The sequence below is a fragment of the Grampus griseus genome (assembly GCF_964374135.1).
Source record: "Grampus griseus genome assembly, chromosome: 14".
Lineage (NCBI taxonomy): Eukaryota > Metazoa > Chordata > Mammalia > Artiodactyla > Delphinidae > Grampus > Grampus griseus.
The window spans coordinates 36774301-36799799 of record NC_139008.1 but is presented as its reverse complement, the minus strand read 5'-3'; the positions used below and the strand labels follow the sequence as shown (position 1 = coordinate 36799799).

Here is a 25499-nt window from a genome sequence, read left to right as displayed (position 1 = left end):
AATACTCCCGTCCCAAGTTAATACCTACAATAATACCTAAGGTGTGCAGGGCACTTGCGGCCCAGCCAGTGCCTTTGGCAACCCTGGAGGTAAGCAGGGCAGGCTTCTCCCTCTGGTTTGTAGCCAGGAGACACCGGAGATTAGGCAGACGTGACTTGCCCAGCAAGGTCCTGGGGTGGGGTTGACACCACGTCTGACCCCAGAGTTCACTGATCTGCGTGCTGCGAGTGGAGAGCACTCTTTGCTTTCTGAGACGGGGACATGGACACGGTGAAAGTGAACCCGGGTGGAGGGTGGCTTCCCGTGTAATCAGATACAGATGTTGTTCTGTGCAGAGACTTCCCCATGACGCAGGGAGCCTCGAGGAGTGGGAGGAGGAGGGGATGGCTGGCTCTGGAGGAAAGGACAGGATGCAGGGAGGATGGCTTGAGGGAAGCTCAACATGGTGCGGGGTGGCCCGGCTGGGCTGTGGGCTGCATTGCCTTCGGGGAAAGAGGCACCAGGAGGCCCAGCTTACTCTCAGGAAGCTCAGCCAGCGTTGCTGGGCAGGGAGCTGGAGGCTTTGAAGTCAGTCTGGGGTTGCATCAGGCTTGTCCTGTTTCCCACGTGTTCTCTTGGCCAAGTTCCTTAGCTCTCTGAGCTTGCTCCCTTGTCTGTAAAATGGGGGCGTAAGTCCCTGAGAATTATTATGGGATGTCAGTGTTTCCTCTTTTCCTTTTGGTTCAGGAGCCAGGGGCTTTCTACCTGCAACTTCGGGGCCTCAGGTGCCTCCCCAGGGAAATGGGCGATGCAGCCTTTGGGGTTGTTGTGCAGCCCCCATAGCTACCTCCATACCCTTCCTGGCACCATGGTGGCCACAGTCAGTTCCCCTCTTTTGTCCTGTTCCCCTGTAAGGGGAGCGAGATGGACAATAGGATTGGAGTTAACCCCCTTCCACTTCACCTTCATCTAAGCTGAGCTGCAGTCTCTTCTGCCCACCTGAGCCTCCCACCCCTCCTCCCTCCCAGAGAGAACAAAGGTTAGTTTCGGTTCTGTCACTCCCTGAAGGGGTGAGGAGGACAAGCCCCCCTCCACTTCCTTGGTTTCCTCCCTCAGTGGTACAGCGGGGAAGGTTCTCCTCCCCCACCTCTTTCCCAGGAGGTGGCGGATGAGGTGGGGCTTCCTGCGGACTCGGTAAAGTGTCATTGAGATGGTAACTACACAGTGGGGGTCCCGGCCTCTCCTGTCCTTAGCCTTCCAGCCCGAGTCCCAGGCCCAGCCTAGGCCCCAACTTTAACCCTTTGGTTCCCAGATCCAGCTGAATCCAGGTTGACCAGAGGACCTAAGAGAGGGCCTGGGGCCTCCCAGCCGTGGCCTAAGGAGGGCTGAGGGCTGAGGGTGGGCAGTACATTCCTGCCCAGGTGCCCTGGGACTCTGACCTCTGCTGCCCATCCCCCCCCCCACACACACAGTGTGCCTCTCCTAGTTCTCTGACAAATGTCCCCACATTTACTCTCCGTCTAGGCTGTGGAGGAGGCGCCTTATCAAGAGGGGGAAAAGGGAGACAGGTGGGAGGAAGCTGAAGCTGCCCCGTGCCCGGAGGCAGGTCTGGCTGGGATTGGTTTCTGGGGGCGGCGGCAAGAGGGGTGTCTTCATCCTCTGACCGCCCACCTCCCGTGTGGCAGTGCAGGGGTAGAGTGTAGACATGTCGGGCCGAAGAGGAAATGGGATCTAAGAAGTTTAGGGTCCTCATTGTGCCATCTCTGGGCACCACGTTTACCTGGTGTGTGTAGTGCCCACACCAGGCCCCATCACGACGTTGGGGGGAGGGGGTTGGAGCTGCCCGTGGAACTGGTGGGCCCTTAAAGCAAGGCCCGATTGCAGGCTGACCAACTGTCCCCATCCCCTGCGACCCCCCTACAAAGGACTCAGTGCTCAAACCAGGAATGTACTAGGCAAATCAGGATGAGTTGGTGACCTTATGCCCAAGGCAGGAGGCAGACTCTCTCCAGGCCTGGGGAAGGAAAAGGCCCTGGGCTGAGGCTGCCCAGGATGGGAGGCCTTTTGTGCGGTTCGGTGGGCCCTCCAGAGATCCGGGCTGGCTGCTGCTCCCTGACACCTGCCTGCCCAAACCTGTGTGACTGGATTCCTGGTGGCCCCAGAGGGAGCCCACTGAAGGCTTGCCTCTATTTGCCCTTCTTCTCAACCACCCACCTACCCCATGAAGTCTGAGGCCTGGGGGCGTGAGGGGGCACTAGATGAGCTGGACAACCTGCCCAGGGCTCCCCCTGCCCATCACAGCCAGCAGGGAGCTCTGGCCGTGTCCCAGCCAGCTAGCATCAGCACCCTCCTCCCCTCTTCAGGCCGGGGCCACCAGGTCAGCCCATACCAGTTTATCTCTGCCCCTCTCTGGGGAGGCACCCAGTGTGGAGAAAGCGCCAATCATTGGCGTCCGCCTATCAGACCCACTGGCTGGCACTGGCCTCAGTTGTTCCATTTTAGGGGGAGGCGTTCTTGTGCTTTTCTGGGGCACCCACCCCTTTGCAAATCTGATGACGTTATAAACCTCTTTTCCAAAAAATTGCTAAAACCCATTCCCAGAAGCAATGCAGCCACTTGAAATTAAAAATCCTTTATAAATGAAGCCCCACTGGGTAGGTGAGGAGGCACCTAGCACCCCTCCCCTCCCTCAGGGTCGTAGAGTGGTGCAGCGGCCAGGTGTGCATTGGGGGGCCTCCCACCCCTGCCCCCACAGGCCAGGTGAGCTCCAGCTTCCTCAGGAGGAGGGCGGGTGGAGAGGCTCTCCCCCGGGGGTCCTCTCCACCACCCCGGAGAGTGGAATTTTCATCAGCCCCCAACTCCCTTTTCACACAGTAATCCTCAGTTCTTAGCACCCAGGGAGGGCCTTGAAGGAGCTCATGGCCCGCCCCAAATGAGGGGCTCCTGTTTGTGCGCTTCTCATAGGGACCTTTGACCCAAGGAGGCTAAGGACCTTGACCTTCCATGAACTGGCCCTGGGTTGGGGGCAGGATTTGAGCCATGGTCTGTGTGACTTCCAGGCTGCCCCCACGAGGGGAGTCACAGGCTCTGAGGGGGTCTTCAGGAGGGGTGCCTTTCCTGAGGACTGTGGGGCAGGGCTCAGGGACGCCCTCCTCTGTGGTGTCCCACTCCCCGAGGAACAGAGTTGGGTGCTGGGGCTGCACCCCCACGGAGGGCTCACGCCCCTGCTACTCTCCCCCTTCCCCCTCCCCCACCTGCACAACGGGCTCTTTGTCCCTGGCCCCCAGACACCCTCAGCTCAGCCCCCAGATTCAGCAGCAGGGGTGGGGATGGCACACCTGAGCTGATGTAGAAGTTGGGGGTGGTGGTTTTCTAGGCCATTGCCTGGGTGATGCCACCTGAGCTGAGCGCCAGGCACCTGTTGCTGGGGAACAGTGCGGGCAGGGCCCCTCCCTCGGGAGCCGCCAGCGCCACTGGGCTGAGACGGGAGACGGATCAGATTCCAGAGAGTCCCCGGTTGGCGGGCAGCTGGACAGGGGCGGGGTGTGTGATACTGGGGAAGCTGGTGCGTTTGCATCACGGGGTGGGGGAGAGCAGAGACAGCGGCGGGCGGGGGACAGGAGGCTCCCCAAGATACCCTCCCACTTCTGTCCTGAGCCAGTTCCTTTATGGCCCCCATTCCTTCCTCCACAGCCGGTCCTCAGTCTCCCCATTCCTTTGTCCATGGGTTCCTATGGCATGGATGTTCTTTCTTCCCCTGTTCCATCCTGGTCATGACCCACCCCCGCACTGACCCTGAGGCCCCCATCCCATCCCCAGCCCCGCCTCCTCCCATCACTCTGGCTTCCCCAGTCTCGGCCTCTCTGCTCCTCCCCTGCCTTGGCCTTAAAACCCCGCCTGCAACCGGGAGCCAGCAGAGTCCCCAGCTGGCACTGCCAGGTGAGCCGCTCAGCGTGAACCTGCACCAACTCTGGGGACACATCTCTCTTCAGCCTGAAGGTGGGTCGGGAGGGTCCGTGCAAGCTGGGTCAGACAGGCGGCGGTGGGACCTGACTGCAGGGTGGCAGGAGCAGCCGCTGGGCATCTGAGGGGCGACGGGCCCCTCGAAGGGACACCAGCCGCTCAGCTGAGCAGGACTTGAGGTTGATTTGTGTTTGTGGAGGTTCAGAGGCACATCTGTGAGGGGCACGGAGCGAGGAGGTGCCTTGCCAGAGGCTCACAGATGTGAGGACTGTCTTGGTCAGAGGACGCTGACTTACGCTCCGCAGCATCGGACCCACTCCTGCAAATCAACCAGGCCTCCTAGAGTTGGGAAGACCTAACTGAGGGAACAGATGGCTTCGGCTGCTCTTGAACTCCTGGGCATGACCCTGGCTGTGCTGGGCTGGCTGGGGACCCTGGTGTCCTGTGCCCTGCCCCTGTGGAAGGTGACCGCCTTCATCGGCAACAGCATTGTGGTGGCCCAGGTGGTGTGGGAGGGGCTGTGGATGTCCTGCGTGGTGCAGAGCACCGGCCAGATGCAGTGCAAGGTGTACGACTCGCTGCTGGCGCTGCCCCAGGACCTGCAGGCTGCCCGAGCCCTCTGCGTTATCGCCCTCTTGCTGGCTCTGCTTGGCCTGCTGGTGGCCATCACGGGTGCACAGTGTACCACCTGCGTGGAGGATGAAGGCGCCAAGGCCCGCATTGTGCTCACCGGGGGGGTCATCCTCCTCCTCTCAGGCATCCTGGTGCTCATCCCTGTGTGCTGGACCGCCCACGCCATCATCCAGGACTTCTACAACCCCCTGGTGGCTGAGGCCCTCAAGCGGGAGCTGGGAGCCTCTCTCTACCTGGGCTGGGCGGCATCTGCCCTGCTTATGTTGGGCGGGGGCCTCCTCTGCTGCACATGCCCCCCGCCCCAGATCGACCGGCCCCGGGGACCGAGGTTGGGCTACTCTATCCCCTCCCGCTCGGGTGCATCTGGGCTGGACAAGAGAGACTACGTGTGAGGTGAATGTCCATGGAAGCCTGCTGCTTAGAACCTTGACCCTGTGCTGGATGCCCTGCCCTAATCCTTGCCTTCTACTGTCAATCCCTCCCCCAGGTGAAACCCACTTTCCAGATGCTGGAGCCCAGCCCGGCTGCAGGGCTAGTCTCAGCGGGCCTGACTGAGTCTAGACCCTCCTCAGGGTCCCCACCTCCATCCAGGCAGGGTGCCCTGGCCTGCCCCTGCTTCCCCCAATTTTCTCTCTTCTGCTGTCTCCTTCTTCAGGCTGGCCCTCCTCTTCCTGAGCCCTCCCCTGCCCCCAGAACCTGGGCCTCACTCAAAGGGCAGTAGCTCCTTATGCCCTCCCTGGCCTGGAGTTGGTCCCTTCTGACCTGGCCACTACCAGCATCCAGAGGCCCAGGACAGGTCATCTGGGAGCAGCCACTCTCCTCCAGGCCTGGAGGCCCTGCCCATCATCAACCCCCCTCACCCCCACCTTTGAGTAGGGAATAAATAGACCATTTGTAACCCGGCTCCTTTGATCTGTGGTTGGGCCGGGAAGACCTGATGGCCTCTCCTGGGTTTGTCTGGCCAAGGCCTGCTCCAGGTCCTGACCAGTGGGTAACCTCACTCAGGCCACGCAAGACACGGGGGCAACACGGGAGGTGAGTGACTTGCGCCCACCTCCTCCTGCCAGGCTGGCACTCAGCAGACCCCCAGCAACACCAAAGGCAAGTAACCAAACAAAATGTGCTTTATTTAGTAAAAACTGGTGAGTGTGGGCAGGACATGGCAGAAGTGCACAGGGGCTGGGGATGGGAGGGTCAGGGGTCAGCACAGGGGGGACATGACTCAGGATGGAGAAGCCAGAGGTCAGAAGACTTGGAGGTGGGTGGGTCTTTGGTAACTTATCACCTGCTCCTCTAGAGGCTACACGTGGCTCAAAAGCCCCTGGGGGTTCCAGAGGCCTGACCAGCAAGGGAAGGCTTGTCTCTGCAGGCCTAGGGAGGCCCTACCCCCAACATCAGCAGGAACTCTCGGGGACAGGATGAAAGCACCTGGATAGCAAGCACCCTTCACATGGGGCCCAAAGCTCCAGGTTGGTCTCTAAGATGGGGGTGTCCAGGGTGGAGAAAGATCCAGAAACTCTGAAGCATCACCTCTTTGGCTCCATCATCCAAAGGTGAGGAACGCCAGTAGCAGAGCCCAGGTGGGTTATCAAATGGATTAACCACCGCCCCCCACCAATATAAAGCAAAAACAACACCAAAGCTGTCATGGATCACCATTGCCATGGCTCCAGCTCAGAGGGTTAGGCTCCACTCTCAAGGGAGCCCACGCTCCCCTTCCCGAATTAGACGTAATTCTTAGTGGGGTACTCAGAGGGACCCCGAGAGGCAGTATGTGGGGCTGAGGCCGAGTATCGGGCCATATAATGGCTGGAGCCCCGGGACCCCCCAGAGGGGCAGGTGCAGCACAGTAGCCCCCCACCCAGCAACAAAAGGCCAGAAGCTGCCCAGCCCAGGTAGAGGGAGGCTCCCAGCTCCCGCTTTTGGGCCTCGGCCACCAGGGGGTTGTAGAAGTCCTGGATGATGGTGTGGGCGGTCCAGCACACGGGGATCAGGGTCAGGACTCCTGAGATGACAAAGATGATCCCAGAGATGAGCACCAGACGGGCCTTGGAGTCCTTGTCCTCCACACAGGTGGTGCACTTGGCCCCTGCGAGGTAGACCAGCAGGCCGAGCAGGACCACTAGGAGAGTGATGACACAGAGGGCTCGGGCAGCCTGCAGGTCCTGGGGCAGCGCCAGCAGCGAGTCGTACACCTTGCACTGCATCTGGCCGGTGCTCTGCACCACGCAGGACATCCACAGCCCCTCCCACACCACCTGGGCCACCACAATGCTGTTGCCGATGAAGGCGGTCACCTTCCACAGGGGCAGGGCACAGGACACCAAGGCATTCACCCAGCCAAGCAGTGTCAGGACGATCCCCAGGATTTGCAGACCAGCAGAGGCCATGGTGAGGTTGAGGTTGAGGAGCTGCACTGCGGGACAGAAGCAGAGTAACGTTAAGATCAGCTGGCCCAGCCCCTGGTTCCCAGTGAATGCTAACCCCCATGCCACATGCCATGGCCACCACACAGGACACCGAGAGTATGAACCCTGGGAATCAGGACACCGTGTCCTGTAACATGGGCAAGGCATGCTCCCTGAGCCTCATTTTCTCATGGACAAAATGAGCATTTAATGCTTTAGTATTTTTTTTTCCCCAGACAGGCACTAGTTTATAAGAGTGAAAAAGTAAGCAACCCAGTCCTAGTTGTTTTGAGTGCAAATGAAATATAAAGCCTATGCACATGCTTGCCCATGGCTTCAGCTACTTTGGGTACAAAGGGGCAAAAGGGATGAAACAATAGAATGCAGTTTTTTGGTGGTTTCCACAGGGTTAATGGGTGGTAGGTTTGCTCGAGCCATGAGTTTCAGGCTTAAAACTTAGTTTTAACACCAAGAATAGAGATACAAGTTTCCTCCCAGCACCCAACATAAATGTCCAAACCCTTCACCCCAACTTGGTTCTGTACCCCAAACAGGCGGTTGCCAGTTTGATCTTAAGATCTTGTGTACATGGTGGCCAGTCAGCCCTGGCCTTGCCTGCCACTGCCTGGCCCAAACCAATCCCACCCAGTCAGACCCTGGATGGGGCAGGAGAGATGGAGGGAAACAAAAACAAAAACAGCCCTCCCACCCCGAAGCACTTCCTTTCCCAAGGCCACCGGCTGCCTCCCTGGTTCCTGCCCTTCTGTCCTCCCCTAGGGGGGCCACAGAGCAGACCCCCAAGGTTGGTGACATTTTTTTGTGTATTCTTGCCCCAAGTGCCATTCTCTCAGGACACAACTTCCCTAAAAGAAGTTACCACCCTTGGGGTCTGTCCAGTGAAACATCTCCTCTGGGGCAGCCCTGGCCCCCTCACATCCCACTTCGTGTTGGAGGTCGCCGCGGGCGATCCCTTCCGTTCAGGGTCCCGTTGTGGCTCTCCATTGCCCAAAGTTCCCGCGCACGGCTCGGACCTAAACTTAGCACCGGCCCCACCAGGGTGGCCAGAGGGCAGACTCTCCATTCATTTGCACCCGCCCATAACCCGGGCCGAACTCATGGCCTGGGGGGAGATAGGACGCGGCGGGCCGTATGGCGCTAATCCCAAACCCAGTGTCAGCCCTCCAGGACTCTGGCCGGGTTAGGGCCGGGGCCACGCCAGACTAGGCACCCAGCACCTCTCCCTTACAAGCGTGTCCCTGCTCTCGACCCCTTCCCTTTCCACGCACTACAGGCTCGGCTCATCCGAGGGCGTCCCCTCCCGCTCTCGATCCCTATTTCCCTTCTGAGTCTGGCCCGAAGAAGGGTGTCCTCAGCCCCTCGGCCTGGAAGCCGCGCACCCTGGAAGGTTCTAATGGCGGCGCTAGCTGCAGGGTCCGCTCCCGCAGGTGAGGGGGAAGGGAGCCCCGCCCCAGAGGGAAGCACAGGTGGGGGAGGGGCGCCTGGGTTTCGGTGCCTTTGTCCCCGGGCTGGGGGGAGGGGCGTTTAACCCTTCCGCCAAAGGACCCCATTAGGGCTTTGGTGCAGCCCCCCGCCCAGGGGCTCCTGGCCCTGGGTGGCTGCCGCCCAATCAGTTCAGGTTCTTCACGCGCACCCCAACCCAACTCCGCCACTCCCCCTGCCCCCCTATCTTCGAGGCACCTACCCCCTCCCCCACGACACGCACACTTCCCCCAGGCTCACCTGCAAAGGAGTCCACCAAGATTCGGAGTAGCAGGCGGAGTGCTGGGACTGGGGCGGAGGCGGGGGTCTTAAAGAGGCAATGACGTCACCGGACCACCGCCCAGGGGAGGGGCAGAGACCCCAGTCCAGACCGCGGCGGACGCGCGAATCCCAACCTCGTCAGTGGGGGGCGCTCGAGCCTGGAGCCGCTGCTCCGCCATCTGGCCCGGGTGCAGGGCATCAACTGGCTGAAGTCCGGCAAGCAGTGGGTCAAGGGGCAGGGTATGGAGCCGAACAGAGCTTGGGGCTCGACTCCGGAACTCACCTAACCTTCCCGAGCCTCATTTTAGTCTGAAAAATGGAGACAACAAGCCCACATTTTACTATGTAACTATGTCCTAAGGTAGAAATTAAAGGGCACAGTATTATTATTTTTGTTGTATTGTTATTATCATACCCTCGGGGCCCTTAAGAAACAGCTTTCTCTGTGCTGGGTTGTTTCGTGTCAGATCCGCCCTCTCGCCCAACATGCACCTCCTGGGCTTCCGCACCGAGAAGGCAGGGCCAGATCTGCATCCCTTTGGCGTTCTGGCCGCTCCCGCACAGAGACGGCGTTTGTTGAGCGAATAACTGAACTTAGAGGTCCGGGCGGGACCCGGCATCTAGGGGTGGATCATGGGGCGGGCAGAGGCTAGGGATCCGCCCCGGAAGGCGGGGGCGGGGCCGCTGCTGTCTGCCCCGGTACGCGGGCGGCCAGCGCAGACTGCAGCCGCCGCCCGACGAACACCATGTCTCCTGGCCCACTACGCCCGCTGCCGCGGCTCTTCGTGCTGGGGCTCGGGCTGGCGCTGCTGCGCGCCGCGGCCGGGGAGCGAGTGCCAGGTATGCCCGGCCCGGGCTGGGCGGGAGGGCGTGGGAGACGGAGGACTCCCAGGTCCGGGATCGGGGAGCCGTCATTGGGGGCCTAGAGGAGGGGGCAGAACTGGGGGGACTAGGCGGACATGGGGATCCGGGGTCAGGTGGTCTCCAGACACCGCGCTCCCTGGCCAGGAGAGGTCCCATCTCGCTCCCAGCTTCATCCGTAGTCCGGGCCTCAGTTTCCCGCCTGTCCAACTTGGGGGGCGGGGGAGGCTTCGGTCCTGAGTTTGGACTCGGAAGTGGAGAGAGAAGAAAAGTTTGAGGGAGGGATGTCCCGTCCGGTAAGGTGGCACGCCCCCAGCCTGATCAATACCGGGTCTGCCCACCCCCCTTAACCGGAGAGTTGGGGGGGTGCTGAGAGGCACGGAGGTCTGTGCCCCCCATACCATGTGGGGTGCCCCCTTCCATCCGGTGACTTCAGTGCCCAGCTATGCGGGGGGAGGGACCGGGGTCGGGCCCGGTGCCCAGGAATGAGTCACCCGCCGGCGGCGGCGGGGGGGCTGTTATGGGGACCTGACCCACTCCCCCAGCGTCCCGCACTACGCCCCCCTCTCCCCCGCGCTGCCGTGTCCCGGTCGGGCCGTGCGGTCACCTGTGAGGAATGTGGAGGGAGGGCGCCGGTGACTCACGTTATTCGAGCCGGCCGACCCTGACCTCAGCCCCAAAAATAGCCGCCCCCCGCCTCTGACTCGTGGCCCCCTCCCCAGGCACCACCCCCTGCTCTCGCGGCAGCTCCTGGAGCGCGGACCTAGACAAGTGCATGGACTGCGCATCGTGCCCCACGCGACCGCACAGCGACTTCTGCCTGGGCTGTGAGTGGGGGCGGGGCCAGAGGCGAGCGGACCCCAGTCTGGGGGAGAGGGTTGCTGGGTGGAGAGGGGAGCAGATCTGTGGAATTAATTGGGAGAGGCTGGATTGAGGAAGGGGCTCTGACTGGGGTAGGGACCAAGGTGGAGGAAAGGCTTAAGGCTCCGATCTAGGGGGCGGGGCTGGTCCCTAGAGGGGCGAGGTCTGACTTGGAGTCCCGCCCCCAGGCGCTGCGGCCCCTCCAGCCTCCTTCAGGCTGCTGTGGCCCATCCTTGGGGGTGCCCTGAGCCTGGCCCTCGTTCTGGGGCTGCTTTCCGGATTCCTGGTCTGGAGACGGTGCCGCAGGAGAGAAAAGTTTACCAGTAAGTGTGCCCCTGCCCGCCCGACGGCCCCTCATCATTCCTCAACAACTCCCCCGCTCCTGATGCCCCTCTTCTTATCTTGCAGCCCCCATCGAGGAGACCGGCGGGGAGGGCTGTCCTGGCGTGGCCCTGATCCAGTGACAGTGAGCGCCCCCTGCCAGCAGGAGGCTGCGCCCACTCATCTTTCATTCATTCATTCTGGAGCCAGCCCCAGCCTCCCAGACACAGCCAGAGCCAGGCTGCTCCAACCACAGGGGTGTGGAGGGATGGGGGACAGCGAGTCACCTCTCTGAGGCCTGGGTCCAGGCTTCAGAAGGGCCTTCCAAGGTGTCTGACTGCCCTGACTCTGGCTCCAGAATAGAAAAGGAGACCCTGGCTGGCTCATGCCAGACAGCTGACACTAAGGAACCACAGCATTTGCACAAGGGTCCCCCCACCCCCACTATGGCCTGGGGGCCAGGCTGACCTGAGAGACAGACACAACATCAGGACCCACCCACTCAGATGTACTGAAATTCCACCAGGGGGTCTCAGCCTGGGGGGCTAGGGACCTGTTCCTAACTCTAGGGGGCTGGCCCTCTAGCACGGCTGGCCCTAAGACACTGCCCCTCCAACCCCCAAAAGGGGGGAGATATTTATTTTGGGAAGAAAGTTTGGAGGGGGAGAGAATTTATTAATAAAAGAATCTTTAACTTTAAATGGTTTGGAGAGTGGCATGATCCCAGCCTGACTTCCCAGAGCTGAGGGAGGAGTGAGTCAGCCGCGGGGGTGGGGGTGAGGCTCTGACTCACACATTCTCAATGCCTGAGCCCAGCCTGCCAGGACCTGGCTGTGCCCTGACCGTTTTCCAGGGAAGATCTTGAGGAGAAACCCCAGCATCCAGCACCCCTGCCCTGCCCTCCCTTTCCCAAAGGCCCTGGGTTCCACACTGTAGCCTTCATTTGCTCAGCAATCTTTATTCAGTTCTCTGGGGAGGGGACGGCTCCCTTCCCATGCTTCTGCGCCTCCCACCCCAGGGCTCCGTGGGGCTCAGTGTCCTCTGTTGGGGGAAGGTCCTGGTGCCCAGAGGCCTGGTCTGGAGGAAAAGCAGGGCAGCTGCTCCCTTCGTGGGAGTGCTGGCCTCCCCTGCTGTGGGGAAGAAGGAAGGTGGGCAGGGGCACTGCCCCCCAGCACTCAGAGCTCCATTATGTCCCCAGCTGGGGTTGCAGGATAGTGGGGGCTGGGGGTGTCCCCCAGCCTCAGCAACCGGAGCGCCTCAGGGATCAGGTTCCCAGGGTAGCACCAGAGAAGCAGCTCAGAGCAAGGGCTTCTGGAAGAGGAAATGACAGTCACGGCACAGGGCTGAGGCTGGACTGGCAGAGCCACACCCCACCTGGTACAGGTCCCCAGGGGCTCCTGGACTGCTGGCACCTTCCAAGGAGCCAAGTAGGGAAACAACAGAGGTTGGCTAGAAGCTAAAAATAGCAAGATGAGGCAGAGCCTGGAGATTGGCTCTGAGGATTGGGTATGATCCTCCAGAAGGCCCAGCTAGTGGATTGTGGATTGTGCCTACCTGAGTGGGGGCAGAGCTGGGGGGAAAGCCATGGGGGGGCTGCAGTAAGGGTGGTCATTGTGCAGGCTGAGTCTAGAGAAATGGGTGACCATGTTCTCCTCAGACAGGAACTGCTTGCGCAGGGGCTCCCTAGGGAGAGACGAGGAGGCAGGCAGCCTGGGATATTCAGAAGAGAGGTAGTCTGATGGGGACCTGAGGTGACAGAGGGCTTGCTGGGAGTCCCTCCCTGCCCCCAAACTCACTGCTCCTCCTCCAGGCGACGCTTGGTACTCATGGGCACAGGTCCTCGGAGAGGGGAGCTGGGAAGAAAAGAGAGCCAGGAGCACCCCACCCTCTTGGACCCATCCCCAGGATCTGCCCAACTAAGCCTGCAGCGTCAGCCAGGAGCCCCCAGCCCAACCCTGTCTCAGCTGACGCCTAAGTCACCTCCTCTCCCAGACCATCCAGAAGCCTGCCTCGGAGTCTGTCCAGAGTCTGCAATCCTGTCTTAACTCATGCCCAAGCCCTGCCGATAAACCCCACCGCGTGTCATCCTGCAGACCAGCCCTGAGGGCCCAGCAAAGCTCCTGGGCCCCCGGGCCAGGCCCACCCAAGGCCCCCACACACACCTCGCGTCCAGGCCTCGGGACGCCCCTGAGTCAGCCCGCGGGTCTCGCCGGGCCCGACCCTGGGGGCTTCGCTCCAGGGGTTGCTGCAAGATCATTGGTGTTCGGGGTCCTGCGAGCGGAGGGGTGGGATCCGGGCGACAGGGGCGGAGCCTCCGAGGGCGTGGCTCAACACGTGGGCGTGGCTTTAGGCGCGCGCGCGCGCGGCCAGGTTCCACGCAGGCGCGGAAAACGGACGGCACGCGACTGGAAGGCGGGTCGGTTCAGCGGGGTAGGGGAGGGGAGGTAGGGGAAGGGACCTGGCGTAGTGGCGTTGAGGAGGGCGCCACTTAGTGTTGGGACCTTCTTGGCGGTCACCTCCGCTCCTGGGACTCGGGTTACGCGGCGGCCGCCTTCACGCCGGACCCGCCACCAGTGTTGGGTAGGTGACGCGCCGCGAAAGGGAGGTGCTCGCCGGCACTTCCGGTCTCGTGAGGATTCGTCGCGCGCGGAGCACTCTGGGACTTTTATTTCTCGAGATGGAGCGAGCCATGCCGCAAGCGGTGCCTCTGGGTCAGGTGAGGGGGCGTGATGCGTGGTACCTTCTGGGGTTTGTAGTCCATGCCCGGCTCCGAAGGGGCCGGCAAGGAGTCGTGCGCTCAAGACCTGTTTTGCGTGGGCTGTTGGTGGGACTCGGATTCTGACCCGAGGGAGGGAGAGTAACCCAGAAATACCTCAGGGGCCTAACATGAAAGTCAGGATACGGATTAGGAGTCAGTACGTTTTTCTGTATTGGAGTAATAGAGCCACTTTTTTTTTTTTCTTTTTTTTTTTTTTGCGGTACACGGGCCTCTCAATGTTGTGGCCTCTCCCGTTGCGGAGCACAGGCTCCGGACGCGCAGGCTCAGCGGCCATGGCTCACGGACCCAGCCGCTCCGCGGCACGTGGGATCCCACGGACACGAACCCGTGTCCCCTGCATTGGCAGGCAGACTCTCAACCACTGCGCCACCAGGGAAGCCCCTAGAGCCACTTTTTAAGCGGTTTCTCCGAGGCAGCCCTGTGCGAAGCTTTTTATATACAGTAGCTCATCCAATCGTGACGAAATCTCCAGTGGGCTCCTTTTGACAGTTGAGGAAACGTGGAGGAGAGGCTGAGTCCTTGGTCAACAAAAGTTCCAATAGGCATCAAGCCTCAACTCTCCCCTTTCTCACCTCCTTCTTCGAGCCACTCCTGGGACTATATGGACAGGTGCCTGCTTGGTGGGCTATAAAAAGGAGAACTGAGAAGTCAGTGCGGTGGGAGGCCGGACTGCGGCGGGAGGCCGGACTGCAGCAGGGGAAGCAGGAAGGAGTGTGTGGTTCAGGGGTCCCAGACGCCCCAGACAGCCTTCATCCAGCCTCTCTCCACAGATGGAAGTATTTCAGGCCCTGCAGCGGCTGCACATGATCATTTTTTCCCAGAATGTCTCACCCTGTGGGAAGTTCCTGGCAGCCGGCAACAATTACGGGCAGATAGCCATCTTTAGGTACCCTTGCCCCTGCTCCCCACCATCCATTGCTCTGGCACTTGGTCCTCCTGGGGCTGATGCCCCCTGCTTCTGACTCTCAGGCCCCTCTCCTTTCAGCTTGTCTGCTGCTTTGAGCTCTGAGGCCAAAGAGGAAAGTAAGAAGCCCATGGTGACCTTCCAAGGTGGGTGCAGGCATTGAGGCCAGCTTAGGGAACCCCCGGGTGGACGAGAGGAGCAGGACAGGGTCACTCAGGTTCTGTACTTCCATTTAGCCCACGATGGACCCGTCTACAGCATGGTCTCCACTGATCGACATCTGCTCAGTGCTGGGGATGGGGAGGTGAAGGCCTGGCTTTGGGCAGAGATCCTTAAGAAGGTGAGTGTGGAGCTGGGGGAAGGGTGAGGTGCCCAGACCCAGAGAGAGCCTTTGAAGTCACCCAGTGTTTTCCTCCATGAAGGGCTGTAAGGAGCTGTGGTGTCGTCAGCCCCCATACAGGTGAGCCAGGCCCATGTGGGCAGAGGGCATGTGGGGGTGAAGGTACTGCCTCACAAGAGCTGACTCTGCTTTCCCTCTCCCAGGACCAGTCTGGAAGTACCTGAGATCAATGCTTTGCTTCTCGTCCCCAAGGTTTGAGCCCTTTTTAATCGGGGCTCTGCCCTGCCCTGTTTTGGGCCCAAATTTTAATCCTTTCCCTCTCCCTGTTCTGACTTGACATTCTCTTCTGACCCCATCCTTCCTTCTTCTGCAGGAGAATTCCCTCATCCTGGCGGGGGGAGACTGTCAGTTGCATACGATGGACCTTGAGACGGGGACCTTCACAGTGAGAGGGCTGTGGAACTGGAGTGGCAGGGGCGGGGTGGGGGAGCAGGGGCAGCAGCATCCTTCCTGGATCTTGTCCTGACACTGCCCCTCTCCCTGCAGCGGGCCCTCTGGGGCCACACAGACTACATCCACTGCCTGGCACTGCGGGAGCGGAGCCCCGAGGTGCTGTCAGGTGGCGAGGATGGGGCCGTGCGGCTTTGGGGTAAGGGAATGTCTGATTGGAGGGAAAGATGGTGGTAAGGGAGGCTGGGGCAAGGAGGGTACTTTTTATGGTTCTTCCCCCACAGACCTCCGCACGGCCAAGGAGGTCCAGACGATTGAGGTCTACAAGCACGAGGTGAGGGCGCACCCCATGCTCTGTCCTTCTTCCTTCCTGGGCATCTCCTGTGTCTTCACCTCCTCCTCTATTCTCCTCCTCCCTCCCAGGAGTGCTCGAGGCCCCACAATGGGCGCTGGATTGGATGTTTGGCAACTGACTCCGACTGGATGGTGAGCCGGGCAGAGTGCAGGATGGGGTGGCAGCTCCGGGCCCTGTCCAGCTGAGAGCCTGTGGTTCATGGCGGCTGGGGACCCCCACCTTTCTGCCCAGGTCTGTGGAGGTGGTCCAGCACTAACCCTCTGGCACCTTCGATCCTCCACACCCACCACCGTCTTCCCCATGCGGGCACCACAGAAGCACGTTACCTTCTACCAGGACTTGGTGAGGCCCTCTGTCTTGCTTCTGCCAGCCCTGCCCCGCTCCCCCTGCAGCCCTGAACCCTGAGGCCCCTCCTTGTCTTCCACAGATTCTATCAGCTGGACAGGGTCGCTGTGTCAATCAGTGGCAGCTGAGCGGGGAGCTCAAGGCCCAGGTGCCTGGCTCCTCCCCAGGGCTGCTAAGCCTCAGTCTCAACCAGCAACCAGCAGCCCCTGAGTGCAAGGTGGGTTCAGCAAGGGGCAGTGGGGATCCTGGGAGGCCAGGGCATGTGGGCAGGTCAGTCACTCCCCTCTTGCCTCTAGGTCCTGACAGCTGCAGGCAACAGCTGCAGGGTGGATGTCTTCACCAATCTGGGCTACCGAGCTTTCTCCCTGTCCTTCTGACCTCCAGCAACACCCCCACCTCCATCTCAGGGGTTCGGAGTGGTTTGGTTTTTTCTTTTTTTTATACTAATAAAATTTGGGGCATTTTTTTTTCATGTGCTTTTTTCCCAAGAATGGAGGCCAAGTCAGTGCAATGATTTATATGTTACTCTTTCTGAGCTTGATACATAAATACCCACCCTCAACCCTGTCCTGGAGCATGCCGGGGGCCAGGGGGCCTAGTCCCTGGAAAAGATAGACTTATATAGATTCGAAAAACAGCTCTGCCACACCTGCCCCTGCCACCCACCTGGGGTCCCTGGTCCCCAAAGCTGGCCCCTGCTCCCGGTGAGCCCTTGCCCAGCCTCTCGGGGTGGAGAGGGCACCAGCCGCCTTTGGCAGACAGTCGGGGCCCGTTGCTCCGTTGGCCAGAAGAGGAAAGTGAGCCAAAGAGGGCAAAGGTGGCCCCCTCGACCAGGCGCTCAGGTCCTTCGGAAGAGGTTGCTGAAGAAGCCGCCGGCGGGCCCAGGGCCCAGGCGCAGCGAGAGGCGCGGCGGGTTGCGGCTCGGGGCGGATCCAGCCGCACTCAGCTCTTTCTGGCGTTGTGATCGCAGCTGCTGCCCGATGACCACCTGCATGTCGTCCTGCGGACAGGGCGGCCGGGCCGGCAGGTCGGGTCAGCGTTCGGCACCGCCCCTGCCGGCACCGCCCTGCCGGCACCGCCCCGCCGGCACCGCCCCTCACCTGCCAGGCTTCCAGCTCTTGCGTCAGCGCCACCTTCTGGCGGATGGTGCGAAGCAGCTCCCGGGAGAGGGAGTCCCGCTCCAGAGAAACGCGGCTGAGCTCCAGGGCCAGTTCCAGGGACCTGCAAGAGCGAGGGGCAGAGACCAGGTACGAGGACGCTGGGGCCTCAGCGAACAGTGGTGGTTGCGGGCTCCTGGACGCAGGCGGGAGTGAGGCCGCTAATACCGAAACCAGGGAGGTTAGAGGGCCCTTGCATCGGAGGGGGGACAATTATAGCACTCGCGGGAGGGAATCCGAGACCCAGAAAGGCCAGAGTGTCCTGGGGGCCTGCAACCCCCCCTGGGGCCGTGGTGGATGGTGGCAGATGCTCACTTGTTCACAGCCTCGTCCCGATCCGAGAGGGCACCGCTTAAGATCTCTTCGGGATCCTCCTGCGCCCGCAGTTCCTTCTGCCTTTGCAGCTCCTCCCGCAGGGACTGTAGCTCTTCCCGCTGCAGCGCTATCTGCGGACAGGGTAAGGTGCAGAAAGGCAGGTAGGCCCCTGAGTGCCCCAGCTCTTACTCTTCCAGGCAGCCTGGACTCCAGCTCGCCGCCCTCCCGCCCCCTCCCCCACCCCCCATCCCCGCCTGCTCCACAAACAACCCAGACAGTTGTGGTCCTGTGCTGGAGATGAATTTTCTGAGCGCCTAGAGGGGTGGGGCTGGTCGAGGCTAGATGGGTGGTATAAGCCTGCAGGAAGGATGCATGGAGAAGCATTGGGAGGTGGGACTAAAGGGGCAGTGTAGTTCAGGAAGTCTTCCTGGAGGAGGTGACATACAGGCTGACTCTTCAAACATGATTGCAAGTTTGTTGGGTTGAAGGGCTATCCAGGTAGAGGGGAATTCGTGGGCAAAGGTTCGGAGATGTAGATGGGAAAGAGAAACTGACATTGAGAGGGGCTTTGCGTCCAGTACTATGCTCCCCCCACCTCATCCTGCAACCGGACCACTTCCGCCTCCTTCTCTTCCAGTATTTCCGCTGGGCTCAGGGATGCTCGCTTCCTGGGAGGCTCCAACCTCTCCTCCTGGGGCGAAGGCTGGTGGCTGGATGCCTCTTGGGTCTCTGGGGGCAGAGTGGCCTATTCACCAAAGAAACTGGTCAGTGCAGTGTCAAACCTCGTGGGAAAAAAAGGAGGGACGGAGTCTGCAGCCCTCCTGGATGGTACGTGTAGGGGCTGGTGGGCCGAGAGCTCACCAGAGCATCTCCGCCTCTGTCCGCGTTCTGGTCTTGGTCCTTGCTGTCGAGGCTATGGGCAAGCTCTGACTGAAGCGAGGCTCCTGAGATGTTGGCGTCCTGGAGGCGCGACTCCTCCTCCAGCTCCGAGACCCGCCGCTGCAGCCTCCGCAGCGCACTCAGTGCCTCCCCCGCCTCGGAGCGCGCGAGTTCCAGCTGCGACCAACCCACCACAGAGTGAAACCCACCACAGAGTGAAACAAGGGCGGTCAGCCAGGTGCTCCCGCCACCGGCATCCCGCGGCCGGCCCACAGGGGGCGCCGGCACGCCGCAGAGAGTCAGGCAGCCCCGCGCGTCCGCGCAGCCCAGCGCTGAAGTTGGCTCCCACTCCCGGATCGCTGGGCTGCCTTGGGCCGCGCAGTTACCCTCGGCAGACACCAATTTCCTCCCCTATAAAGCAGGGCGCCGATGGGTGCCCCGGCTTCAAAGTCTCCCATCACCGTCCCTCCAGTCCCACCCCACCAGGTCACCTCGAAAAGCCCCACCCCCTCCCCCGACCATACCAGTCTACCTTCTAACTCTCTCACTAGCGCTATCATCCAGCATTGACTGATCCTTTCTTCTAAGCTGGGCAATGTGCTGAGTGTCTCACACCCTTACCACAGCCATGTACCATTACATCCCATCTCACAGATGGGGAAACTGAGGCTGGTGTTCCACAATAGTAGGAAGGGACACTGAAATAAGAACCCAGGTAATTTGACCACAAAATGCAAACTCCTGAGATCTCAAACATCAAGCCATACTGCCTCTTTTCATTTCCTTTCCTCCATTTTCACAGCCCAGACCTGGTCCAGGTCCCTGTCATCTCTGCCCTGAGTTCTGGCCTCAGCCCCATCCCTGGCCTCCCAGATGCCAGTCTCTGATGCATTCTAAGATTACTGCCCCTGCTCAGTAGCTTATGGCTCCCACTTGCCCTTGTGTTAATGCCTGTGCTCTTCTGGCCCAGCTGTTAGGGCTCCCAGTGACCCAGCTCTGGTGTCTTCTCCCAGGAATCCCTGAGGCAGTGGCCAAGGCCCTGGCTGGATGCAGCTGCCCACCCCAACCCTACTAGTCACCTCCAGACTGTGCTCGTGCCTCTCCCGCCGTAGCAGCAGCAGCTCCTCATGGGTTGCCTGTAGCCTGCCCTGGCCCTTTTCCACCTCCTCACACAGACCTCGAATCTGGGCCTCCAGGTCCTGTCGGCGACTCTGGAGCATCTGATTCTGGGGAAAGGCCTCAGAGCTGGAGTGGAAGGGCTAGGCCAGGCACAGACAGCTCCCAGCCAGCCTTCCAGGCTCAACAGACCCAGCTGGCACTCACCTCCCCCTGCAGACATTCCAGCTGTGTCCTCAACTCTGCCCCAGCCAAGGCCTGGGCCTGGCACTGACCCCGAAGGCCATCCAATTCTCTCTGAAGCTCCTGCTCAGTCTGGGAGGCCTGAGAGGGGGGGGAGGCAGTGGAGCCCTCAGCTGGCCCAAGCCACAACACCAAGCCCAGTGCACCCACTCCCACCAGGACCCAGGTATCTGCCACTCCTTCCCAGGGACCCGGGGTCAGAGCCGTCCCACCTGGGCCAGCTGCTGGCTGAGCTGGAGGTTCTGTTCACTGAGTTCACTGAGGGCGCGTGCCCGCTCCCGTCCGCTGTCCTGCTGCTCAGAACGCTGCTCCCCCAGCTGGGCCCGAAGGGCCTCCACGTCCCCCTCCAGCTCCACAGTCCTGGCCTCCCACTCGGCTCCCCGGGCTGCCAGGCCTCGGCGGAGCTCATGGTTCTCCTGCTGCAGCCGCTGTGAGGGCCGGGACAGAGGGTAGAGACAGGGAGAGGTGAGACTGGAGGGGACGCAGGGAGACAGAGACCCAAAGAAAGTCCAAGGGGGGTCTGAGACAAGCCTGAAAACCAGAAACATGAGAGAGCCGGGGAGGAAGTGGGCAGAGGGCAAGACACAGCCTCAGACAGTAGAGGAGGAGGGGGAGCAATAGAAAGAAGCTTCCAGGAGGAGCTGACCCTGGGCCAGAGTTGGGCGGGGCTCCCTGATGCCCACTCACCTCTGGCTGCCACCAGGGCTTCTGGACCCGAGGGCGTAGGCGCCGTCTGTGGCGCCTGAGTCTGGCAGAATTGAAGCCTCAGCCCATGGCCTCACACACCTGGGTTCCAGGGGCTCGGGAGGTTCGGCCTCTGCCCAGCTCTCTGCTCCGTCCCTCTCCCCCAGCTCCTCCTGGCTAGCTCCCTCTAATTAACCCTGGTTAGCCACACCCTGGCCCCAGGCCTCTGCCTGCCCTCCCCCAAACCTGTCTAACCAGCAGGGGGATGCTCCTGGCACACCCAGATGCCCAGCTTGTGGAGGCAGGCAAGTCAGGGGGCCAGCGTCTCCTGCCTCCCCGTCATAGACTCTCCACGCAGGAAGGTGAAGCTAATCACAGCTGCTACAATGATTAGCAGGCATTCCTGCCAGGGCCTGTGCTAGCACTTTATATTATATTATTTTATTTACTCCACGAGACTTAGACTCCTTAACATCCTCATTTTACAAATGAGGAAACTGGGTCTCAGAGAGGTTAAAAGCCTTGCCCAAGGACACACAGTGAGTTAGTGGAGCCGAGATTCTAACCCAGGCAGCCAAGCCCTTAACCAAATACTGTGGGGGCAACACAGCTCTAGGATGGAGCCCACAGATTCGGGGTCTGATTGTCCTGGCCGTTGTCCTGCTCTGCTGCTGCTTTGTGGTAAGGCAAGTTCCCTGATATCTCCAAGTCCCATCCATCCATCCATCCATCCGTCCATCCATCCATCCATCCATCCATCCAATATTTCCTGAGCTCACCCTGTTTTGGAGTCTTTGTCAGCAGTAAGTGAGACCACCAAGTTCCGTGCCTGAAGCAGCTTAGAGTCCAGAGGCAAATGGACACTTCATTGAACCAGGTAGTTTCAGAGGGGGAACATTAAGAGCTCTAAAGAAACCCTGGTAAGTGATGAAAAGGAGTGGGGTGGGGTGGGGATCCTTCAGGAGGAAGTGATGTCTGTTGACTCCTGCAGGGCAAGAAGGAAGAGGGCTACAGCAAGGGACAGCAAGTGCAAAGGCCCTGAGGCAATAAGCGTGGGTTGCTCAGGGAACTGAAAAAAGGGCCCCTCTGAGAAGGGACTGCGTGGCTGAGATGACTGACGTCAAGGAGGTCACAAGGGGAGGAGTTTTGGTTTCATTCTAAATGTGAGGGGGAGCCACTGAGAGATTCTGGGCAAGGACTGAAATGATCTGATTTGCAATTTTTGAGGATCCCTCTGGCTTCCCCATGGAGAAGGGGCTCAGGGGGCAAGAGTGGAAGCTGAGGACCAGTGAGGAGGCAGCTGCAGTGTCTGGGGCAGATGATGGGGCTGCAGCCAGCTTGGAGAGACGGTGAGAAGTGGGTAGACTCACAATCTAGTTTCGAAGAAGAATCAACAGGGCCTGCCAGTGTGGGAGGGAGAGGTCACAGAGATGTGCAGGCTCTGGTCCTACGGCGGGAAGCTGGGGTGGGGACAGCAGGGGATGGGGTCATGGAATCCAGTGCCACTTATGTTGAAATGCCCATTAGGTGGCCAGGTGGGGAGGGTGTGGGGCCGACGACATGGATACAGGAGTCAGTGGTGTCTAGGGTGTTTAGGGGACCAGATGTGATCCCCAGGGTGAGAGTGTGGCTGACCACAGCCTGGGCAGAGGGAACTGTTCATATCTCCCAGAGCTGGGTGAGAATTGACTGAGATGATGCATGGAAAGTGCTTAGCCCAGAGCCAGGCAGGGAGAGAGCCCAGGATCTGTTGGCAATACTGCTGAGGAGACAGACCCAAGATTCAGAGAGGTCCAGCAGCTTGCCCAAGGTCACAAAGCCAGGCAGGGATCTGAACCCAGGTCCTGTCTTGCCCTCAGAGCCCATGTTCTTAACCACTGGGCAACACTGCCAGGGAGGCTGGTCCCAGACCTGAACTGCTGTTCCAGAGGCATCCCCCTGCCTGGCTTTCCTCTCCCTGCCCCCCTGCCTGGTCCCTCCCCTGTCCTCCATCCCCCCAGCCCTGCCCTCTGCTGTCAGCTCACTTCCTCATGCTCGGAGTGCTGGGCGCTCAGCATCTCCAGCCGCCGCTGCAGCTCCTCATTGCGCTCCAGAAGCATCTTGCCAAGCTCTGCGGCCAACAACAGGTCTTTCTCCTTCTGCTGCAGCTGCAGGGCCAGGTCCTCGGGCTCCTCAGGCCTTGGGCCCCCTCCCAGGAATGAGTCCCGCCGCTCCAGCATGAAGGGGAAGAAGCCCTCATTGCTGCTGGGGGAGGTGCCCCTGGAGAGCAGCCCGGATGGGAAGCTGGGCCCTTCTGGGGAGCTCATGGTGCCTGCAGTGTCTGTGGGGACAGGTAGGTCTGTGGGGAGAGGTAGCTGCATGACACTCTACACCGCAGCCCAAAGGGGTTCACTGCCCTGCCCCGCACCCCCCCCGCCACACACACACACACACACACACTGGCCAAGACGTGGCTCTCCTGCAGTTCTTCACCTGCCTACTGGCCCTCTCGGTCCTGCAGCCAGGGCCTCCCTGGGCCATGAATGGTTAATGATCTGTGTCTTGGCTGTCCAGCTCCTTTAATGTCCCCAGGGTAAACTGAGGCAGGGAGAAGCAGGAAAAGAGCTGTCCAGGCTTCTGCCTCTAGCAGATGTTTTCTGCTCCCAGGAAACCTTCTCCCAGTGCTCCAGGACCACACGCCACCCCAGTGACAGTCCCCACCCCCCTCTTCCCATGACCCAGCTGTTCTGGCTCCCAGCCTCTTACCAGCTGAGAAACTCTTCCCAGAACCCAGGTTCTTGGGACTCAGGACTCTGCGATTAGTCCAGCCTCTTCTCCCAAGAATACAGGGCCTTGTGAACTTCCGTGTCCTGAGCCCTTAGCCCCCAGAAATCCAGCACCCTCCCTTTCCAGAAGCCCAGGCCCAAGTTCCCTGCCCCCCAGCCCTCCTGGCCCTTGTTTTCCTATTTTCTCAGGTCCCCATCCTGAACTTAGGTGCCCAGACCCTCAGCCCACCCCTTCTGGATTGCTGGCCCCAGTCCCCCAGATTCCAGGCCCTGAGCGGGTGGGCGGGCCGGCGAGGTAACAGGTTGTGCCGGCACTGCCGCCCGACCGTCCACTCCAGGTTTCTGTTTACTTCCCGCCCGGCTTTGGGGATGGGAGCCTGGTGGCACTCCCCTAGGGCCGCCAGGGCCCGCAGTTCAGGGGCTCCAGGGCTCAGGAGGGAGGGGACACATGGGGCTTTCCTGGCATATTACCCCTCTCCAGCACTCCTGAGGTTCTCCACCCCCTACGCGCGCACACACATCTGTCCCTTCCCCTCCTCCCCTCGCCATGTGTCCAACCCTAGGCCTACTCTCAGGACCCAGGCATCAGCGGCAGTCCCAGCCCAAATGCCCCCCGGCCAGGCTGGGGGTCTCCCTGACGTGGCCTCTGCAGGCCCAACACCACTCTGGGACTCAGGGGTATCCCTCCTCCTCACCCCTCCCGGCACCGAGCTACCAGTTATTAGCACCTCAGCCCAGGCGTCAGGGTCCCCACGCCTCGACCCCCAACCCTAGGCGTCGTTAGCCCAGCCACCGCCTTCCTGCCTTCCTTCCTGCCCGCGTCCCCCGTTTCCCGGCCCCGGGAGTCCGGCCCGGCCGCTCCTGCCCCGCCCCATGCCCCACTCGCCCACTCTCTCCGGCCCGGTCCGCCCAAAACTTGAAGGGCCCCCATCCTCGGCGCCCCTTAGGCTCTCACCCGACGACGCCGGGCTCCCTCCGAGGTACCCGCGGCCCCGGTCCCCTCTTCCGGAGACGGCGCCAGGTGAACTGCCCGCACAGGTGAGGGGGCGGTGCCACGGGCAAGGCTGGGGCGCCCCCTGGTGGCCGGAATGGCCAGGTGGGGCCCAAAGAAAGTCGCCTCGACCCAGGTCAGAGCCAGTGACCCATCTTGCCGCCATCGGAAAACGACAGGGCCCATTAACTGACCACCTGCTGTGTGAAGACCCCTGAGTATATATGTCAGCTCCTTTCCCCTCACAACTTCCCTTGTGGGATAGGAAATTATTAACAATAACAACAAATCTAACATGTATTAATGCTAAGTAATATGCTAAGTAATAATATCTTCTTATATGGGGATAACTTCTTTACTTTCATGACATCCTAATGAAGCAGGAACTACTATTATCCCCATTTTACAGATGAGGAAACTGAGGGCCAGGGAGAATCTAACTTGCTTGGGGTCACATGGACAGAACTTGAATGTGAGCAGCACAAGTGTGACTTCAGGGTGTGTGCTCTTATGCTGATTCCCGTGCTGTAGGTGACAGCTAAAGTGACTTGCCCGTAACCACACCTTAGCCTGTGCGCCTCCCAACTTGAGGCTCTCAGTTCCCAGGCTGCACAGAGGCAGAGGCAGAGGTCTGGGTATGGAGAGTGGGAGGATCCAGGCCTGGGTTCTGGGGCCCAGCCCAGTGCAGCCTGGGCATGCGGGGGATGCCCCTGCCGTGGCCTGGTGGCTTGTCAGGAGTCTCCTCAGACTTCCAGGGCTCCCTGGGTCCCTGTAAAAGGGGTTCCTGTCCTGGTGAGTAGGGACAGATGGAGGGCTGGGAGCAATGGTATGCTGGTAACACTTTAACAACAGACTCTCTGGGGAAAAAGAATGCCCTGAGTTGTTGCTTTTGCCAATTTCTGTGCTGTAAGTACTCCCTCCAAAGCTGATTTCAAGCTACTGATGTGACATCCTTGAATGTGGAGATGGGCAGAAATGTCCATAATCAGCTTTTGCCAGCCAGTATCAGCTGGGTTCCCTGCCCCTCTGGCTGGGGGGGTCAGGGCTTCTGAGTCTTGGAGGACTGGAGTCCTATCTGGCTGAGTTTTAGAAAAACAGGAGGAAGATGGGAGCTGGGACTCCTGACTTGTGGGGAAATGGATGCAAGGATTCCTTGGAGGGATGGTTCGGGGGCTGGGACTACTGCGTCCGGGGCTGGGACAAGGTTTCCTGCCAGCACAGAGCAGGGGAACCAATTACATTGCAAAGGGGTCTGTGGGCTGCCTTGCCTGGCAAGGCTACTACATTCTCCCATAGCACCTGTGGGACAGCCTGGCAGACTTCAGAGGGCTGGAGACACCCCAGCCTTGCCTCGGTGCTGCCACCTAACTCCCTCCAAATACCAGGACC

At 60.5% G+C, this 25499-nt stretch overlaps 6 protein-coding genes across 9 annotated transcripts; 3 read left to right on the top strand and 3 right to left on the bottom strand.

Moving 5' to 3' along the window:
• Positions 1 to 4313: 4313 nt before the first annotated feature.
• On the top strand, positions 4314 to 4967 carry CLDN9 (claudin 9; the record flags this gene model as incomplete). The annotated part of the gene is made up of 1 exon (XM_082671439.1): positions 4314 to 4967. The coding sequence occupies one exon, from the start codon at positions 4314 to 4316 to the stop codon at positions 4965 to 4967; it is 654 nt and encodes a 217-aa protein (XP_082527565.1).
• Positions 4968 to 6299: 1332 nt separating this feature from the next.
• CLDN6 (claudin 6) lies at positions 6300 to 6979 on the bottom strand (the record flags this gene model as incomplete). Its single annotated transcript, XM_082671274.1, has 1 exon — positions 6300 to 6979. Exon 1 carries the CDS (start codon positions 6963 to 6965, stop codon positions 6300 to 6302), a length of 666 nt encoding a protein of 221 aa, XP_082527400.1. The 5' UTR covers positions 6966 to 6979.
• A 2482-nt stretch (positions 6980 to 9461) lies between these two features.
• TNFRSF12A (TNF receptor superfamily member 12A) lies at positions 9462 to 11488 on the top strand. The gene is made up of 4 exons (XM_082671045.1): positions 9462 to 9584; positions 10328 to 10432; positions 10655 to 10789; positions 10875 to 11488. The coding sequence occupies exons 1-4, from the start codon at positions 9491 to 9493 to the stop codon at positions 10928 to 10930; spliced, it is 390 nt and encodes a 129-aa protein (XP_082527171.1). The 5' UTR covers positions 9462 to 9490; the 3' UTR covers positions 10931 to 11488.
• A 241-nt stretch (positions 11489 to 11729) lies between these two features.
• On the bottom strand, positions 11730 to 13083 carry HCFC1R1 (host cell factor C1 regulator 1). 3 transcript variants are annotated; one of them, XM_082670961.1, is made up of 4 exons: positions 12950 to 13083; positions 12584 to 12640; positions 12342 to 12497; positions 11730 to 12098 (listed from the first exon to the last, which is right to left on the bottom strand). In XM_082670961.1, the coding sequence occupies exons 1-4, from the start codon at positions 13042 to 13044 to the stop codon at positions 11963 to 11965; spliced, it is 444 nt and encodes a 147-aa protein (XP_082527087.1). In that variant the 5' UTR covers positions 13045 to 13083; the 3' UTR covers positions 11730 to 11962. The 3 variants fall into 3 exon arrangements, with proteins under 3 accessions (XP_082527087.1, XP_082527088.1, XP_082527089.1); XM_082670962.1 differs by having other exon boundaries at positions 12342 to 12470; XM_082670963.1 differs by lacking the exon at positions 12342 to 12497.
• Positions 13084 to 13374: 291 nt separating this feature from the next.
• THOC6 (THO complex subunit 6) lies at positions 13375 to 16426 on the top strand. 2 transcript variants are annotated; one of them, XM_082670959.1, is made up of 13 exons: positions 13385 to 13503; positions 14337 to 14452; positions 14552 to 14616; positions 14707 to 14810; positions 14893 to 14930; positions 15014 to 15062; positions 15184 to 15255; positions 15357 to 15459; positions 15545 to 15594; positions 15684 to 15746; positions 15847 to 15957; positions 16043 to 16177; positions 16257 to 16426. In XM_082670959.1, exons 1-13 carry the CDS (start codon positions 13465 to 13467, stop codon positions 16335 to 16337), a joined length of 1026 nt encoding a protein of 341 aa, XP_082527085.1. In that variant the 5' UTR covers positions 13385 to 13464; the 3' UTR covers positions 16338 to 16426. The 2 variants fall into 2 exon arrangements, with proteins under 2 accessions (XP_082527086.1, XP_082527085.1); XM_082670960.1 differs by lacking the exon at positions 14337 to 14452 and having other exon boundaries at positions 13375 to 13503.
• Positions 16412 to 24140, bottom strand: BICDL2 (BICD family like cargo adaptor 2). Its single transcript, XM_082670964.1, has 11 exons — positions 24075 to 24140; positions 22379 to 22692; positions 20358 to 20405; positions 19883 to 20098; positions 19635 to 19751; positions 19391 to 19537; positions 18294 to 18488; positions 18028 to 18177; positions 17433 to 17563; positions 17061 to 17181; positions 16412 to 16960 (listed from the first exon to the last, which is right to left on the bottom strand). Exons 2-11 carry the CDS (start codon positions 22658 to 22660, stop codon positions 16799 to 16801), a joined length of 1569 nt encoding a protein of 522 aa, XP_082527090.1. The 5' UTR covers positions 22661 to 22692; positions 24075 to 24140; the 3' UTR covers positions 16412 to 16798.
• Between the last annotated feature and the right edge of the window lie 1359 nt (positions 24141 to 25499).